The sequence below is a fragment of the Ricinus communis genome, chromosome 3 (assembly GCF_019578655.1).
Source record: "Ricinus communis isolate WT05 ecotype wild-type chromosome 3, ASM1957865v1, whole genome shotgun sequence".
Taxonomy (NCBI): domain Eukaryota; kingdom Viridiplantae; phylum Streptophyta; class Magnoliopsida; order Malpighiales; family Euphorbiaceae; genus Ricinus; species Ricinus communis.
The window spans coordinates 30,046,527-30,063,560 of NC_063258.1; the positions used below are offsets into that span (position 1 = coordinate 30,046,527).

The window sequence follows — 17,034 nt, forward strand, 5'->3', positions numbered from 1 at the left end:
CTTTTGACTGACTAGTGAGTAACGTCGTTCTTCTAGTCAGGTATTTGTACGTAAATAAATAAAAAGGAGGGGATGGTCAACTTCTTGTTAGATGATGAACCTGAATGGACGACGACCCTTCAATTATTGGCTTTGGCTTTTTATTTTATAGTTACACATTAATTTTCTATTTTGTTCATAAATTTTGTTGCCTTGCTAAACTTTTCATTTCTTTTTTCAAGAAAACAAAGATAAATGATTTAGTAGAAGAGCTTACATTTTAACATATAATCCGGGTCTCATTTGGCATCTTCCATTTTTAATTCAGAAAAAAATTATAATTTATTAAATAAAAAATTTATTATTTAAAAATTCAATATCTAATTAAATTATGAGTTGTTGGTTACTAAAAAGATATTCTTATCATAAAATGATAAAAATTCACAGCCAAAAAATCTATACAGGCCTGTGTGTTTAGAAAAACTTTCACATTAAAGGGATGGTTGTTCATTTTTGGGGTTGAATGGATAACGTTGACAGTAGAAAACTTACTCAACTTGTTGGTTCATCAAATCCTAAGAATAGTTTAAGAAACAACTTGCTGAATCTTGATTGGACTGGACACCAACTTGTTGCCATCTCTTCTCAATAAATACCATTTCTATCGTCTTTCACAAGTTATATATGTAATTCTGTACAAACATTTGAAACAAAAAAAGAAAAAATGAACTATTAAGGTGAATAGTAAATTTTAGAATAGAGTTTTCTTGGAGATAACTTCAGTAAAGTTTGAAGCTCGAGGGTCTTTCTTCTCATTCATTCCTAAAAGGAACCGTAAATTCTAAATAACTATGAAATGAAACGGAGTTGATATAAACATATTTTAGTCCTTGTTTGTCTTCATTGCATTTCGCAAGTCTTTGTTTAACATATATACAAATAAATTACAGGCTGAGCCAACAGCTTCAACTAACCCAGTTACAAGGCAAGTGCAGGAAAACAACTCCATTATTTAAACATCTCAATCTGCCTTTTGAATTGATGTGGACAATTCTTATAGAATAGTGAATGATTGATATTTTTAATATGAAAATTATTATAAACAACATGAAGATATTATTATTATTATTATTATCTTTTCTTTCAGCCCAGTTCTGGCCATATAAAACATGCTTAATTTAATTGGGAATTTCTGCAATGCTTCTTTTTATCTTCCTTGAAGCTCTTATACTCCCATTTCCACTTTCGCTTTCTAGCTGCTTCATTGTAGACTGTCACTTTTTTCCACACACCAAATTTGATTTTTCAAACTTCCACCCCCCTATATAAGAGAAAGTATATATTGCCTATTACGTGCATTAATTTCTCTAGGTCTTCTTTGGAATATATATAACTTCAAACAGAAAGAGAGACACAGACATCAGAGTCTTGAAGCTTTGGTGTTTGCATTTAGAGGTGAGTAATCATGATCTGTTTATTTTTCTTATTTCAGCTTTAATAATTCTTGAAACAAATTATGTCCCATACATTTTTTTTAAAAGAAATTTGTCCACCAAAGTAGTACTAGCTACTACTGGTTTGTTCTTTCCGGCTAAGGTTGATGAACTATCGGTTATATTAATCAAATCCAAGTTGGTATATTTGATAAGAGAAAACTAACAAGATTGCATTGATTATTTAATCTGATTTACAGGTTGACCATTTTTCATACCACACGTTAAAGAAAAAGTCTACTGCTGAATGGGTCTTTCTCTTTCACTGCTCTTATCTGCTTGGGATGATATCCTCTCTCTCATGTTCTTTGGTTCAACAAACGCCATTGAAAAGGTTGCGAAGAGTTCTATAAGCTTGGGAAGTACAGAGAAAGAAACAAATAGCTGCAAGAAACAAGATTTGAAAGAAATGGTGGTAGAGAGGTCATTGAGCTTCAAGAACTGGGATGCTTCCAAGGATAAAAAAGCATCCGATTCCTCAAAAAAATTGGTTAAAGTTCAAGAAACAATTCGTATAACAAAACCCTCAATATTGATTCCTGAACCATTTTTGTTCTTTTCTCCAAGACCTATTAATGAGCTTGATGCTGCCGCAACTAGAGTTCAAAAAGTATATAGGAGTTACAGAACAAGAAGGAATCTTGCAGATTGCGCTGTTGTGGTTGAGGAACTCTGGTTTGTGCTTTCCCAATATACTTTCTCAATTTCTTGGAACTTTTAAAATTCTTGATTCTTTTCACTTTTGGGTATCATAATTTATTCTAATACTGATGTGAAAATTTTGGTTTCTTTAGGTGGAAGGCATTGGAATTTGCTGCTCTGAGAAGGAGTTCAGTGTCTTTTTTCAATATTGAGAAACATGAAACTGCTGTGTCCAAGTGGACACGAGCTACCACAAGGGCTGCCAAGGTAATAAATTATTTTTTGTTAGAAGATTCTGCAACTATCTGGAATTATCATTAGATTGGCATAATAAGTCTTTTTGTGCTTGTCTTTTTAGGTTGGGAAGGGTTTGTCCAAGGATGAGAAGGCTCAAAAATTAGCTCTACAACACTGGCTTGAAGCTGTAAGTCTCATCTTCCTGTCTCGGATTCGCACGTTCTTGTTTTGATCAGTTGCAATAAAAACAAAAATGAAAGCAACTTGGGATCATAATTTGGAATTCATATTATGTATTAAAGTTAGTAAATGTATTAATTAACGGTTTTTTTAATGCTACACAGATCGATCCACGCCATCGTTATGGACACAATTTACATTTGTACTATGATATCTGGTGTGATAGCAAGAGCCGTCAACCTTTCTTTTACTGGTAAATTTGTATTCATCTTCAATGCAAAACAAGATCTCTTTATGTGTAATGATAATATTTACTGAAATTACTCTATCTCCTGGAATTTTAAAGGTTGGATATTGGAGATGGTAAAGAAATAAACATTGAGAAATGTCAAAGAAATGTTCTACAACGCCAATGCATCAAATATCTCGGACCAGTATGTGTTGGAACTCTGTTCATTTGCCTGTATATCTTTTACTCTTTGAAGTATATCTGCAGCCTAACGCCATCATTCTTTGCTGTTGCAGAAAGAAAGGGATACATATGAAGTGATTGTGGTGGATGGCAAGCTTGCGTATCGCCAGGCTGAGACTCTTATTAATACAACTGAGGGTTCCAAGTGGATTTTTGTGCTGAGCACATCAAAAGCATTGTATGTAGGACAGAAAAAGAAAGGTGCTTTTCAACACTCAAGTTTCCTATCTGGAGGTGCTACAATAGCTGCTGGTAGATTGGTGGCTCATGATGGGGTTGTCGAGGTATACATATTACACCCACAATATCGGTATTGGATATTGGCTATTCATTTTGTTATCTCATCCTTATATCCTCATTTCTTTCTTTCTTCAGGCAATATGGCCATACAGTGGTCACTATCTCCCAACTGAGGACAACTTCAAAGAATTCATCAGTTTCCTTGAGGAGCATAACGTGGACTTAGCAAATGTTAAGGTAAATTTCAGAGCCTAGTTCATAGATGAAAGGTTTTCTAAATTCTGAGGGAAGGTCTCAGAGTCAAGTTCATAATTCTTGCCTTGGTGCATATCAACAATTCACACTGAAGAGTTGTATCAAAAGAAATAAATAAATAAATATCTCCGCTTGTTTAGCTTATATTTTTGCCACTTTTTTTTTTGCAGAGATGTGCAGTGGATGATGATGATGCTTCATTTCAGGTTGCTGGTGAGTATTCAAAGCATGAAGAGAAGAAGGGTGACCAAGACATAAAAGTTGTTGAGGTAGATGGGTCAAGTAACTTCACAAGCAATCATGAAGAAGAAAGTGTAGGTGGTCAAGCAGCCAAAATGGAAGCACCACCGGTAGTATTTGATATGACGAAGAGGTTGTCATGCAAGTGGACTAGTGGCGTCGGACCCAGAATTGGGTGCGTGAGGGACTATCCACAAGAGCTGCAAGCTAGGGCACTTGAGCAAGTCAATTTATCACCTAGGGTTGGTCCAGCCCACTTGGGGAGCTGTCTTCCAATCCATTCGCCAAGGCCTAGTCCAAAGCTTCGAGTGTCACCTAGACTTGCATATATGGGGCTCCCTAGCCCAAGGGTATCAGTCACTTCTGGCTAGTCAGAGCTTGGGATGCACTGAAAGGCTCAAGACTTCAACTACAAAAGAGTAGACAAATTGGGCACTTTCTCGTGCTCTTGACAGCAATGAAATAGGGAATTAACTCAACGTTCTTTCTTTTGTTAATTAAAAGGTGACTTGGTCTTGTTTTTGTACATAAATGAGCTATCTAGTGAATGAATATGATGTTTGTCTGTGTTTGTTCAATTGCATGATTCTTGAATGTGGACAATACACTCGTAGATCATATTCTCCTCCTCTTCCTCCTATTTCTTGACTTTTTTGGCTGCATACATTTCCTTTGGGAGGGTACTAAGCTACGAACATTTTTTTGAGAGGGTCCTAATAAGATACTCAATGTGCACATTCTTGCTAAAAGTACATCCTTGATAAATTAGTATAATATCCTTATGGATTCAACAAAATAAGGATCTAGAAGAAAAAACACATATTAGTATTTTGGATGATATGTTATGAACTTGTGTTGAACCAAGTGCCTTGACGATTGAATCAAGTGTCTTGAGCCAAGAAGTCTTCCCAACTCACAAGCAACAGGTTGATTCTTCTTGTTCTTTCTTATTTTTCTATAAGTTTCTGTTTTGTTTTTTGACTCTCAAGAATGCTGAATGGAAAGTTAAATTTTGGGCTTTTTGTCCTCCTCCAAAACATATTAAGATGAAGAAATTCTTTCATCCAAATGTAGAGGGATCAAATATGAGTGCATACCTCAAATTGTCAACCAGCCTGGAATTTAAACTCCTGTCTACATAGCAGTAAATTAGAGATACTTTGGATACTATTTGTCTGCTTTGTGTTATGGTCCAAAACAGAGTGGTCCCAGTAAGAGCAGTGAAGTAACAAGTTTGGTACTAGGAGGGAGAGCAATCAAAAATTATATTATATAAATATATCAAGAAATAACTGTGGAGTCAAAATGGGATTTTAAAATCTTTACTAGTACAAAGAAGGAAAAGGCCAAGTTGCCTGCAAACTACCAGTAAAAAGAGTATTCAACCTCGGTGTCAATGCCTGACAGAGGCACTTGACCTGGGCAGTTAAAAAAAAAAACAAGCTATAGCTTAATATCAGGTCAGGTCAGCTCACTACTTTCAATGCCATTACTTTTGTCTTAAAAATGTTGCTCCATTTTCCATTATCAGTATTGAAATTCATCCATTGGTTTATTTGTTGATGTGAGCTGTATTCTCTCTCGATGCTTGCAAATTCGCGCTAAATAACCTGCGGCTTAAGGCAGGTATTAGAGCTGGCCTTGCAAGCTATGCTAAACACACACACTAGCTCTAGCTCCAACCCGACTGTGTTTCAATTAATGCTGATTCTGATGTTCATTGGCGCACACCTGTATGCTGTCCTTATCCAACATCCACCATGTTGATGGAAATTAATTAGGTTATGAAGATATGTTCTTTATGATATGATGATTTTGACCCTTCATTGGAGTAGGTGCCAGAGTGAAGCCCGCATTAATTAACACTTTGTTTTGGGAGAAAAAACATGGGAAAGGATAGAGAAAAGAAAAGAAAGAGATTAGTGATTTCCTTTCCCCATCTTATTTGGGTAGAATTAAAAATGGTGGAAAGAATAATGACCAATTCATGTTTATATTCATTCCCTTGGTTTTCCCTTTCATTGCCCATCCCATTTCCATTTTCTCTTTTCCTTTCCCTAACTTTCAGTAGCTTCCCAAACGTGGGCTAAAGGAAGTGAAATGCATCTTGAAACATAATGCGAGGCTACATTGACCCTTTAGCCTTACAAAGAACTCATTTAGCGAATGAAGTGTATATGTGAATTCAAATTTGAGCAGTCTGTTACTATTAGGCCAAATCCAACCAATTGGTAGCCACTGCAAAAGTGAAGTTGGATTTGAGAACAGATCCAATTCCAAATACATGCATGCTTCTAAATTCAAACTCCATTTTGGCAATTTGCAAGTATTGAACCAATTGAAAAATACCTGAGATAAGCATTAGCCATGTGACTTTCTATAGCATTGTCCAACTGATTAGCAAAGACAGTAAGAAAGTGGACGGATACAGAATTGCTTCAAGGCTTTGATCCTGTCTTTACTTAATATTATTATTTGTTATTCTCATGCAAGAAAACCAGATCTTCACATCACTGGCTAAAGAAAGATTGTATTGTCGGCATGCTTTTAGGCCTTTCTTCTTTCTTCATATATATTTTCAAAGGCTTTGTGCCTTTTCATGAATAATACCAAAAAACAAAAGGTACATGGGGCTAGTTTCGAAATAATGTGGCAAAGACAGGACTAAAGAATCTCACGGTCCTCCACAGGGAAATCGAGCGGGACGAGTCGTTTTGTCTGTTGTTCTTTTGAATTTCAAAATATCAAACGGCACATTATTGGACCAATGTAACCCCACGAACAAAAACAATTAACCCCATTTTACTCACTAAACCCATCTTCATACCCACGTCTTCTCTCTCTCTCTCTCTACATTTTCAGTTTTTTATTGCTACCCATCTTGTGTTTCTTGGCAAAGTTTTGTTCTAGAATAACCTTTCTCTATCTTTTTTTAACTATTGTTGCTTCAAGAATGCTATTTTCTCCAATTTTTATGAACTTTTCTCGCAAGTTACTTTCTTTCTTTTAGCTCTTTGGATCTTTTTATTTTTCAAACACTTCGCTGTTTTCTCTTTCCCTCAAATACCTTGTACCATTTTATTTGACTTTAAAAAAAAAAAAAAGTTTCTTTCTTTGTGAAGTGTTTAGGTGCTTTATATCTAAAAGAACTGTGTTTTGATTGCTGCTCTGTTTGAGCAAGACTTATTCATCGATGGGTGCATCAGGGAAATGGGTAAAATCTCTTATAGGTCTCAAAAAGAGTGATAAAGAAGACTATGTAAGCTGTAAACTTAACCTCCAAAACGAAAAAAGAAAATCTTGAGTTTCTTTTTTTTCATTTTTTACTGGATCTAATATGTAAAGAATTTTGTATATGCTAACAATGGTTGTTCTTCTTTCTCTAGGAGAAGGTGAATGGTAAAAGCAAGAAATGGAAGTTATGGAGAAGCTCTTCTGGTGATTTGAGTTCTTGGAAGGGATTTAAAGGGAACCATAGAGCAGCATCTGAAGCTTCAGGATCTTCACCATTGACTGATGCTTTTTCTGCTGCAATGGCTACTGTGGTTCGAGCTCCTCCTAAGGATTTCAGGGTTGTGAGGCAGGAATGGGCTGCAATTCGTATTCAAACTGCTTTTCGTGGATTCTTGGTAAATGTGGTTATCCTTGTTAGACCTTTATGTGTTTGATTGCTAAGAAAATGACACAGATAGTTAAATATCCTAATTTGGGACATCGCGTCAGCTTTACTTTCTCAAAATCTAAAAGAACTTAATTAAATCTACACAAAAAAGTGAGGGAAAAAAATGGCTAAGCGGTTGATTTGAATTTATTAAAACTTTATATTTAACGTGTAGAGTTACAATATCTTTAGAAAGCTGAAGATCTGTTCTGGAATACTATGTGGTGAATCCTTTATAATTATGCGACTTATTTTTAGGCAAGAAGGGCTTTGAGGGCACTGAAAGGAGTAGTGAGGCTTCAAGCTTTAGTTAGAGGTAGACAAGTGAGAAAACAGGCTGCAGTGACACTTAGGTGCATGCAGGCTCTTGTCCGGGTACAGGCTCGAGTAAGGGCTCGACGTGTGCGCATGTCCATTGAAGGACAGGCTGTGCAGAAAATGCTAGACGAACACAGAAGCAAAGCTGATCTCTTGAAACAGGCTGAGGTATTTATGATCTATTTTGCTGGTTTATAGTTTTAGTCCTTCGAGATTATATTTATGTTGCAATGGTTAAAATAAACTGTTGTAATATTTTCAGGAAGGCTGGTGTGATAGCAAGGGGACATTAGAAGATGTCAAGACAAAGCTACAAATGAGGCAAGAAGGTGCGTTCAAGAGAGAAAGAGCAATTGCTTACTCTCTTGCTCAGAAGGTAATTCAAATGTATTACCATCTTTGAGTGACTTATATTAGCCCCCTCATTCTTTTCACCGGATTGCTAAGTGTTTCTTTTACCAATTTTGTTTAATTTCTCAGCAATGGAGATCCAACCCCAGTTCGAACGGTCGAAGCAATAGCTCATTATCCTCTTTCAAGAATCATGAGTTTGATAAGAACAGTTGGGGATGGAGTTGGCTAGAACGTTGGATGGCAGCCAAGCCATGGGAGACTAGATTGATGGAACAATCGCAGAATGACCCTTCTGATTCAACTCCACCACCAAAATCCTGTGCAGACTCACTCGTGATGAAACATTCAAAATCTTCTGAACAAAGCTTTGTGAAAGTCAGGAAGAACAATGTTACCACTAGAATCTCTGCAAAACCTCCAATTGGGCATGTTACTCGCTCATCATCCAGTCCAAGCTCTGAATTTCGTTGTGATGAGAGCTCAGCTTCATCTTCAATTTGTACTTCTGCAACACCAATTTCAGGGAATACAGGTTTGGCCTCAGATAGAACAGAGGAGAGTGGTAATAGTAGGCCAAACTATATGAACCTTACCGAGTCAACTAAGGCAAAGAGGAAAATATACAATCACTTATCTAACAGAATTCAAAGGCAATCCATGGATGAGTTTCAGTTTCTCAGAAGGTCAGCTGCATTCTCTAATGGAGATTCGAAGAGCAGTGCTGGTTCCGATCCTTCTTCAGTAAATCTGTCTAAACCACTTGGTCTGCCAACAAGATTGGACAAGAATTCCATGAAACAGTTTAGAGGAATGGACTATCCTTTGTATGATTAGAATGAATTATGTTGCAGGAAGTTCAACAGCTTGTTGGTCTGCATTACTGAGAGTGTGAATTAATTAGGAGTATTTATGCAATTAATTAGCTGTATCCAACTTATTTTGTTTATTATTAATATTATTATTTTGTTTATTAAGGGATTATTTTTGTATACATTATCCCCCCAACGTCTTATCTTCTTCGCAACCAAAGATCATTCGAATGATAGCAGTAGCAGAACCTGGATTAATCTAGAAGATATAAAGGATAGCTGCCTTCTAATAGTTTAAATATGACAGTGCCATATTTTCTGTGAAACTATGCCTGCTCCTTCCATGATATTACTTGGTAAGTAAACATATGCCAATTGTTCATTGCTTGGCATCAGAGACATTACAGAGAACAGCCTGCCACTACATGAATTATTCTTCAATTTCGTTTTATAACTCTAAGCTTTACACCATGCTTGAAGTTGAGAACAATGCCGTATTCAAGTTCCAGAGGTTTTTCCATGTTAGGGGAATGCCTGAATATGTATTTTCGATATAGGTGTATCAATGAGAGCTTCAGTTCTTGTAGGGAAAATTTTTGGCCTATGCAAGCTCTTGGCCCTATTCCAAATGGTATCAGAGCATAAGGATGCCTTTGTTTTTCTTCTTCGCATTTTGGATCAAACCTCTCTGGCTTGAATTTGTCCGGCTCTGGGAAGTTCTTTGGATCTTTTGCTAGAACTCCAAGGGCTAACCAGACCCATGTGCCCTGCTTAAAACAAAATGAATGGATGAGCATGCATCCAGAGCATTTCTGCACCAACATTCTTATTTTACAGCCGTACCTTTGGGAGAAGGTAACCTCCTATCTCTACTTCTTTTGATGTCTCTCTGGCAACTAATGGGGAAACAACATAGAATCTCATGGCCTCTTTGATAACCTAAAATCAAACGAGCACATAATACTTTAATATCCATAAATTGGCAACATACACCTAGAATACCAGAGATCAAAAATATTTTGTACACATGCAATCCGATGAGAATATTTGAATTGAACAATAATAAAAACATCCACACGGTACGGCATGCACGTTGCACGTTCTCACTGTATCATTTGCCCTTTATATTATGTATCAAAAGTTGGAAATGCTATACTACCACTTCAGGTAAAGGATAGAAATCTAATTATGGTGTTCTGTTGACCATTTTAAGTTCATGAGACTTGCCTGGTCAAGATAGGGAAACCTAGTTTGAAGATCCTGGGACGTTGGCGTCTGATCAGGTGGGCCAAACACATCAATTTCTGCAAGTAACTTTTTCTCAACTTCTGGATGTCCAGCAACTAAATAAACGATAGAAGACAATGTGAATGCCGTTGTGGCTGACCCAGCAAGAAGGTGCTCATAGGTAACTGCACTGATGTAATCCGGAGAGAAAACATTTTTGGACAGAGTCTCAGACTCCCTTGCACTTAGTATTAGTGATAAGAAGTCCTTTGAACCTCGGTTTTTGTCCTTCATTCTCTTAGTAACAATCTCATCCAACTTACCACTTATATTCTTGTTAGTCCTATCCACTTTCCAGTCCATAGTTCCAGGAATTCGCTTTAGAATCTGCCTAAAGGGCTCTTGCAGAATAGGGATAAGAAGGCCAATTATAATAGAAAAGGAACCTGATAAGTCCATCTTAAGTTGAGTTGTTGAGTAGACATGTTGATTGATGAAGTCTGAGACTTCTTTCCCATTCTCTTGGTTACGAAAAGTGTTGGCTGAATCAGTGGTTGACTGAGGCTTAGAGAGGCCAAAATCAACTCCAAATGCAGCTTGTCCTATAACATCTGTGGCCAGTTTGAGAGAGAGATTGGAGAAAGTAATGTCTTCATCCTTAGAGGACTGGAAATTAGCAGTTGCAGACTCGATGAATGATTGCATAGTGGGCACTAGGCTGGCCAAGTGTGATGGCTGGTAAACTGATAATATAGTATTTCGCATGGTTGACCATCTGGAATCCCTGCAAACTCAAGTTCCATAAGGACATACCATCATCAATTCAAAAATCTTAAATATATTACTAGTAGAACAGTTAACTCAATTGGTATATCGAAAGGTGAAATTGCTAGTCTGGAGAAGAACTGGGGTTTTCCCTCTCAAATGTCTGAGGAGGGAGCAGAACTACTGCTTCATGTTATCAAAAATCTTTCCAACTGCAAATAATTTCCGATATCAGTCTCATATCAAGACCTGATTTCTTCTGGAAAGGGGGGAAATCAAATTCTACTCTTACTAGATTTATTAGAGTTTTTACAATAATTTAGGCCTCCCAAAAAGAACGAAACTAAAACAAAATAACTGGGATTTTATTTGATTCACTATTGCATGTTCTTTTTTCCCTTCCTATGTTAAAATAAAACAACAAGATGGTTCAAAAAAGGGTTAATAAAACCAAGCCTAGATGGTTCGGCCATGGCAATGAATGATTAGTTTTCTAAGCTAGGCATGGTGGCCGGCATACTATTAGAGGATTCATGTTAGTATATGGGGCTAAATGAGGTAATAGTCATAATGATAGGTCAAATAAGGGATAGTTTCGTTGATCATATTACCTGGTGAAGAAGAGACCTTTTTTATGAAGAGGAGAAGCTGCGATAGGAGAGGGAATGCTTCTGTTTGAAATGTCTTTGAATTTTTTTATTCCAACTTCTTTACAAAGCTCTGGATCTGCTACTATTATTAATGGTTGTCTTCCCATATGAAATCTGCTCCATAGCAATTACAACCACATAACCCCAATCATTAGTGGCTTTACCAAATTATTTGTGCTTCACTGTTTTAATCAAATTGGCACAGCAAAAACAGGCGCCTGACCTTAACACCAAAAATACCTTAAAATAATTATTGGATCTTCGATCCACTGTCTATAGCTAGTAGGATATCTTTATTAAAGAAAAACTCATCAGAATTTCTTGAATTCAGATATAATGAACTAGTTAAAGATCAACATATCTGAGGATTATATGTTAAATTCTGAAAGAAAGAAAAAACAAAACTTGCTTAATTCAATCACTTGGCCCAAAAATCGAACATGGGAATGGCAAATGCATAGCCACATATCTAAAAGTCTCTTCCTTCATCCTAACCAATGTTATAGTTTCATCAAGAATCATGATATCATCTCTCTCACACGACCCATAAACATTTGTGGGACAACAACATTTCTATTAATAATTTCTCTTTCGCTAAACGTACCTAAAATTCTCCTTCTTAAGAAAAATACAAATTTCTTTCCAAACCACCACACACACTCGCACAACAAAGAAAGAAAGAAAGGAACTTGTTCAAAATCCCAACATGATAATCAACGAGCTCAAGAAGCAGAAGTTGAAAACTGACCTGAAAATGGGACCATATTGTTTAGCAAGAACAGAGAAAACATCAGGACCATACTTAGCAAGCAAGGGAAGATGTCCTAAAAGTGGGACTGATGGAGGGCCTGGTACCCTCCTAACACCCCAGAACGGCTTATACAAGTAGCCCAATACTATTGCCAAAGCTGTGAAAACTAAAGCGAGTACTATAGTAACACTGGTACTATTACTACAAGTAGAAAAGAAAGCTTCTTGAATTAGACCAAAACCCATCATCATCATCATCAACCTTTCGAAGCTCTCTTTTTGAGAGATGAGATAGAAGGAGAGTGGTCGTATATATCTATATATATACTTTCTTGCAGATTGTAGTCATTTGAGTTGAAAAGATTGGAAATGGGAAGGGTATTGGCTGTCTGCCTCTGTTAGCACCTTTTTGAGCAATTGGGTCCTTTGTACTGATTCTAATGATTACATCCATGAAATTGATACCCTCTCATGAGTGTTTATTAAAATTAACCAAAATCATTCACCATCCTTTTGTCTATTACTGTTGTATATTATGGTACGATTAAAACTAGCCGTTAATTTTGAGAATTGACAACAATTTAAAGAACATTAGAGAGTAAGGTATCATGATCTCATACAGTCGAATTAGGTGTCTTTTATTTATGCTATAGTATTCCAGCTAAATCTGCCCAAACGGAATAATAACTTCAACAGATTAAGAAATACACTTGCAAAGAACTAAAAATTTATTTATTTATTTATTTATTTTGTTAATGGGAATGAGTGTTTGATATATGCAAAGCTATTATTCTTGTTTTTCTCAGGCAGTGGTGCGCAAAAGGCACTCGTTCCCTTTGGACAATTGTTGCCTTTGTACAGAAGAGGAATATGCAAACTCTAGAAACCATTAATATTCCTTCCTGTGATTTTGTCCTCATACAGAGCAATTTTCTTTCTTTTTTATTTGAACTGCTCATACATGAACATCAGCATGAATAATACAGAAAGAAAGACGTCCAGTCATGTGTATGCTTTATCTACCGCCAATATATAATTTAGTGGCTTTCGACATGGATCGATAAAGACATAGATTTCCATATCACTGCTACCTTTATAAAATGATCCATCTTAATCTTCCTCAACAGCATCATTTAGGTTTGAATTTCGTTGAATTCTGGATAAGGGTGACAAGGATTTATGGGAAAGGCAACACGCATCAAATCCCTTAAAATTGCATATCAAGACAAGTATAAATTCTTTAAGGAATCTGTTATAAACAGCATTGATGTCTGCTGTACGCACAGCTTGCCATGAGACAATAGTACTGTGATAAATGCCAACCTCGCAACACAAGAGACCATGAAATTTTAGAAACCAGTGAGAAGAGTGTACATAGACAAAATCAATTATTACCTCCATTGAACTTTCTGTGAATGTATACAGCAGAACAAACTATGCACCGACAGAATGTACAGGGACTAGACTATTTGATTGCAAATATTTGACAAGAAGAGCTTGTGTAGACGGCATGTAGATTTCAGATCCTCCTTAAATGAGACCAGGATTGAAACCCCTCCTAGATCTTTGTTGGTTAGCCCCCCTGCAAAATGAAGTAGAGAATAATCAAATAGAATTAAAAAATTTCCGGAAGAATTTAAGCAAAGTCTGCGTTGAATACAGAAATGCTATATTATAATTGAAGGATATGGAGGAATGGGAAACATCTGTCGGCCTCACTGCAACTTTCACCATCCCCTGCTGAATGGAAAACAATGCTCTTTTATGTCACAAATAAAGCAAACAACACTTTGAAGAAATGCAAACCAAACCAAGATGCATAAGCATACCACTACAGAAACAGGAATGGAGTTGCAGAGACCAACTCAGAACACCATGTCAAGTTCGTAACCATTGCATAATAGCAATTTGTTAATTCATGGCGTTGACCTTAGATAACCCATTTGATCCACCAGGTCTTGCAAATCCTCGCCCCAGTCCTCAGGATTCGCAACCAAATCCTCAACTTCCACATCAAGTTCTGCTTCTTCGCTAGGAATGGTTTCTTCATCAGGATTTTGGGCAATTATATCATCATTCAGCAAGTCCTCCCAAGCAGTCTCATTAAAAGATCCCAATTTGTCCATACCACTACTCCCTTGTCCAGAACCTGCTATTGAGTCCCTAACATCAGTACTTGATTCATTGTCCAAAGCAGCTGACAGAAACGTTTCTATCTCTGTTCCCATGGTTTCCAACCCTTCATCTGTGTAATCCACTACTTGGCCAATACCCACGGAACCAGAAGCAGCTTCTTCTTCCAAATTTTCCACACTTGGGCTCGCAGCAAGTCTCCGCTTGTGCCCAACTCCAACACCTCTCAATTCTTCCCTTTGTGCACTCCTTTGAGCAAATTGCTGGATAAAAGATGGGTTGTTGAGGGCTTTAGCAAGGAATGCTGTTATCTGCTGCTGTTTTTTCTCTGTACTTAATAATCTATCCTCCATTGCAGCAATTTGTTCCCTCGACTGTTGTTGCTGCTGCCTAAGCCTTATAATCTCCACCGTTAGCACGTTCCTGTCTCTCTTTAACCTTTCAAGCTCACCATCCAATCCAAATTTTCCTAATTCAACATAAGCTCCTCCACTTTGCTGTTGCATACTCTGGGACACATGTCTTCTTCTCTTGATAGTCTTCAGTAGATGCTTCTGCCCTCCTAAAAACCCTTCATTTGCAAATTCCCATCGGTCAGGATCAATCTTTCTGAAACCCTGCATCAAACAGCAACAGCAATGTGATCGGCATACATTGTCCAACATATCAAATACGAGTAGCACAAGAAATGCAGGATTTTAGCCGTAGTACAGTTAACGATAAATGATTCAGGGAAGAACAGACAACTAAAACAAACGTAAAAATTAAAGCTTAAAAAATTAAGGGATAACTATTAATACTATTTTTTAACAAAATCAGTAGCTATAAGTTCTACAATTGAATGAGTTATAGCAAATTCAGTCTTTATCAGATTGAAAGAATTGTATCAAATTCAGCCTTTATCAGTGTATCTCTCAAGAAAATTACGTTTTGTTTATCTGGAGGAAGTAATGAACTAACGACTAGTTTCATTATGTTATTCTATAACCATAATTAATATATTTCAGAGAAGTTATCGCAGTTAAAATAATACTCTGCCCTTTTTCACAAACACAGCATCTACAAGACTACAACAATAAAGCCCAAGTTCGATATTCCATCACAAACACAACTTACATTCCCAAGACTACAAGATCCATAACCAAATACTGAAACTTTAGTACTTACATATGTGTTAAGCTGGCGAATGAAGCTCGAGAAATTACTGTGCTTGAAGTACTTGGGAAGCAGAGTAGTAGAGAACTTATGAGAGTCCCAAACAATGAAGCTATTACGAGCTCTACTCCATGAAACCACTGAGTCAGTTGATGGGTCCTCTACCATTTCAAATGTCTTTGTAAGAAATGGAGGTGGACCCATTTCGTGCAATCCCTCCTTTGGTTGAGGAGATAAGCTCGAAGACGAATAAGAAGTAGTAGTTTCTTCTTTAACTGCTACAACTCTCTCCATAGCTTTGCTAAAGTTTGGTTCTTTTATGTGCCTTTTCTTTAGGTTTACTAATAAAGGTCTGAATTTTGCCGAAGGAATTTGAGTGTCTGGGGTGATTTAGTTCACTTGCATAGTCATTAGAGAATTGAGTTTTGTTTAAAAATTTTGATTCTTGTAGAGTTAAGTATGATCTGGTGAGTACTTTTAGTGAAGTGTTTGTTTAATTTAAAGGGAAGAAGTATTCCCGAAAGAGATTTAGTGTCGGCTTATTCTAAAAAACCTCCGAAATATCAGACACTTGTCCGAGAAACAGAGTTCAGACGAAATCCTGAAAGTTCTGGAACATTCTGTACTATTCCGGAAGTTACTATATGGTGCCATGGCGTGCTGTTTAGGTGGATCGATAGAGACAATAGACTTGGTGTCACATAATTCGGATGTAATAGATAGAAATTTTCAGTCATTAAATTTGAACAAATTTAATTGTAATTAGTTGGAGGATAGTCTTACATGTCCAGCCCGATCATGCAAAAAGTTGGTACCAAATTGAGATGACTTATGACTTGGACCCTCTAGAGCTCTGGACCTCTTTTTGGATGAGAAGTACTGCACTATGATTTTGAAAATAATACAACTTGGTCTAGTTATATGCACCTTTAATCAAGGAAAAGTTCTACGTAGTTGATATATCTTTTCCATTTATGTATTAAATTAATAAAAAAATAATATTTATTTATGTTAAATTATTTTGTATGTATATATATATATGTATATATTAATTACTTAATTTTAAAATCTAAAACAATTATATATTTCAATCCGTTATTGCATATAATATTCGCGGTAATGTGATTTAATTAGAAGTGAATTGGACTTCTTGAAACATTTAAAAAAGAAAGCAGCATGCAACCCAAAAACAAGTGCAGGACAGATGGCAGGTTTCTGACGATGAACCTTGAAACGTTCTAGAAATATCTGAATTTGTTCTGGAAAGATCATACATGTAATATGGTGATGATGTGGTGGTTTTATAGATTTTCATGTGGACGTAGCCCAATTAAACGGAAACGGTGACAATAATAAACATGGGCTAGATTGGATTTTTATGCTCGGTTCCTATGCACCCTAGTGTCAGCCACTTGGGCTCAATAAGTGGACGAACCATAATTATTTGTTCAAGCTCACTTCTGACGGGTCATGT

General features: G+C 36.6%; 4 protein-coding genes across 8 annotated transcripts; 2 read left to right on the forward strand and 2 right to left on the reverse strand.

Moving 5' to 3' along the window:
* Window positions 1–1,183: 1,183 nt before the first annotated feature.
* LOC8274542 (IQ domain-containing protein IQM1) lies at window positions 1,184–4,316 on the forward strand. The gene is made up of 9 exons (XM_002516040.4): window positions 1,184–1,434; window positions 1,673–2,147; window positions 2,267–2,381; window positions 2,473–2,538; window positions 2,696–2,784; window positions 2,878–2,965; window positions 3,057–3,287; window positions 3,379–3,480; window positions 3,669–4,316. The coding sequence occupies exons 2-9, from the start codon at window positions 1,720–1,722 to the stop codon at window positions 4,107–4,109; spliced, it is 1,560 nt and encodes a 519-aa protein (XP_002516086.1). The 5' UTR covers window positions 1,184–1,434; window positions 1,673–1,719; the 3' UTR covers window positions 4,110–4,316.
* A 2,033-nt stretch (window positions 4,317–6,349) lies between these two features.
* Window positions 6,350–9,045, forward strand: LOC8274544 (protein IQ-DOMAIN 6). The gene is made up of 5 exons (XM_002516039.4): window positions 6,350–6,997; window positions 7,125–7,367; window positions 7,658–7,885; window positions 7,980–8,093; window positions 8,198–9,045. Exons 1-5 carry the CDS (start codon window positions 6,932–6,934, stop codon window positions 8,903–8,905), a joined length of 1,359 nt encoding a protein of 452 aa, XP_002516085.1. The 5' UTR covers window positions 6,350–6,931; the 3' UTR covers window positions 8,906–9,045.
* Window positions 9,046–9,194: 149 nt separating this feature from the next.
* LOC8274543 (cytochrome P450 711A1) lies at window positions 9,195–13,806 on the reverse strand. 2 transcript variants are annotated; one of them, XM_015717469.3, is made up of 5 exons: window positions 13,668–13,806; window positions 11,484–11,636; window positions 10,108–10,891; window positions 9,724–9,819; window positions 9,195–9,647 (listed from the first exon to the last, which is right to left on the reverse strand). In XM_015717469.3, exons 2-5 carry the CDS (start codon window positions 11,627–11,629, stop codon window positions 9,318–9,320), a joined length of 1,356 nt encoding a protein of 451 aa, XP_015572955.1. In that variant the 5' UTR covers window positions 11,630–11,636; window positions 13,668–13,806; the 3' UTR covers window positions 9,195–9,317. The 2 variants fall into 2 exon arrangements, with proteins under 2 accessions (XP_015572955.1, XP_002516084.2); XM_002516038.4 differs by lacking the exon at window positions 13,668–13,806 and adding an exon at window positions 12,271–12,857.
* Window positions 13,648–16,152, reverse strand: LOC8281199 (heat shock factor protein HSF30). 4 transcript variants are annotated; one of them, XR_003078665.2, is made up of 3 exons: window positions 15,573–16,149; window positions 14,102–15,022; window positions 13,648–13,854 (listed from the first exon to the last, which is right to left on the reverse strand). XR_003078665.2 is itself a non-coding variant. In XM_025156828.2 (3 exons), exons 1-3 carry the CDS (start codon window positions 15,852–15,854, stop codon window positions 13,803–13,805), a joined length of 1,155 nt encoding a protein of 384 aa, XP_025012596.2. In that variant the 5' UTR covers window positions 15,855–16,152; the 3' UTR covers window positions 13,648–13,802. The 4 variants fall into 4 exon arrangements, 1 of the variants encoding a protein (XP_025012596.2); XR_007215163.1 differs by having other exon boundaries at window positions 13,648–14,009; XR_003078664.2 differs by having other exon boundaries at window positions 13,648–14,012.
* Between the last annotated feature and the right edge of the window lie 882 nt (window positions 16,153–17,034).

Bases quoted from the DNA above. Each gene is read 5' to 3' on its own strand.
- LOC8274542 (XM_002516040.4), top strand. From the start codon at position 1,720: ATGGGTCTTTCTCTTTCACTGCTCTTATCTGCTTGGGATGATATCCTC. The intron at 2,148-2,266 runs GTTTGTGCTTTC...TGGTTTCTTTAG, and splicing joins GTTGTGGTTGAGGAACTCTG to GTGGAAGGCATTGGAATTTG. The intron at 3,481-3,668 runs GTAAATTTCAGA...TTTTTTTTGCAG, and splicing joins TGGACTTAGCAAATGTTAAG to AGATGTGCAGTGGATGATGA.
- LOC8274544 (XM_002516039.4), top strand. From the start codon at position 6,932: ATGGGTGCATCAGGGAAATGGGTAAAATCTCTTATAGGTCTCAAAAAG. The intron at 6,998-7,124 runs GTAAGCTGTAAA...TTCTTTCTCTAG, and splicing joins AGAGTGATAAAGAAGACTAT to GAGAAGGTGAATGGTAAAAG. The intron at 8,094-8,197 runs GTAATTCAAATG...TTAATTTCTCAG, and splicing joins CTTACTCTCTTGCTCAGAAG to CAATGGAGATCCAACCCCAG.
- LOC8274543 (XM_002516038.4), bottom strand. From the start codon at position 12,530: ATGATGATGATGATGGGTTTTGGTCTAATTCAAGAAGCTTTCTTTTCT. The intron at 11,637-12,270 runs GTCAGTTTTCAA...GCTATGGAGCAG, and splicing joins CAATATGGTCCCATTTTCAG to ATTTCATATGGGAAGACAAC. The intron at 10,892-11,483 runs GTAATATGATCA...TTGAGTTTGCAG, and splicing joins AAAGGTCTCTTCTTCACCAG to GGATTCCAGATGGTCAACCA.
- LOC8281199 (XM_025156828.2), bottom strand. From the start codon at position 15,854: ATGGAGAGAGTTGTAGCAGTTAAAGAAGAAACTACTACTTCTTATTCG. The intron at 15,023-15,572 runs GTAAGTACTAAA...TGTTTGATGCAG, and splicing joins TTCGCCAGCTTAACACATAT to GGTTTCAGAAAGATTGATCC. The intron at 13,855-14,201 runs GTCAACGCCATG...TTCATTTTGCAG, and splicing joins GATCAAATGGGTTATCTAAG to GGGGGCTAACCAACAAAGAT.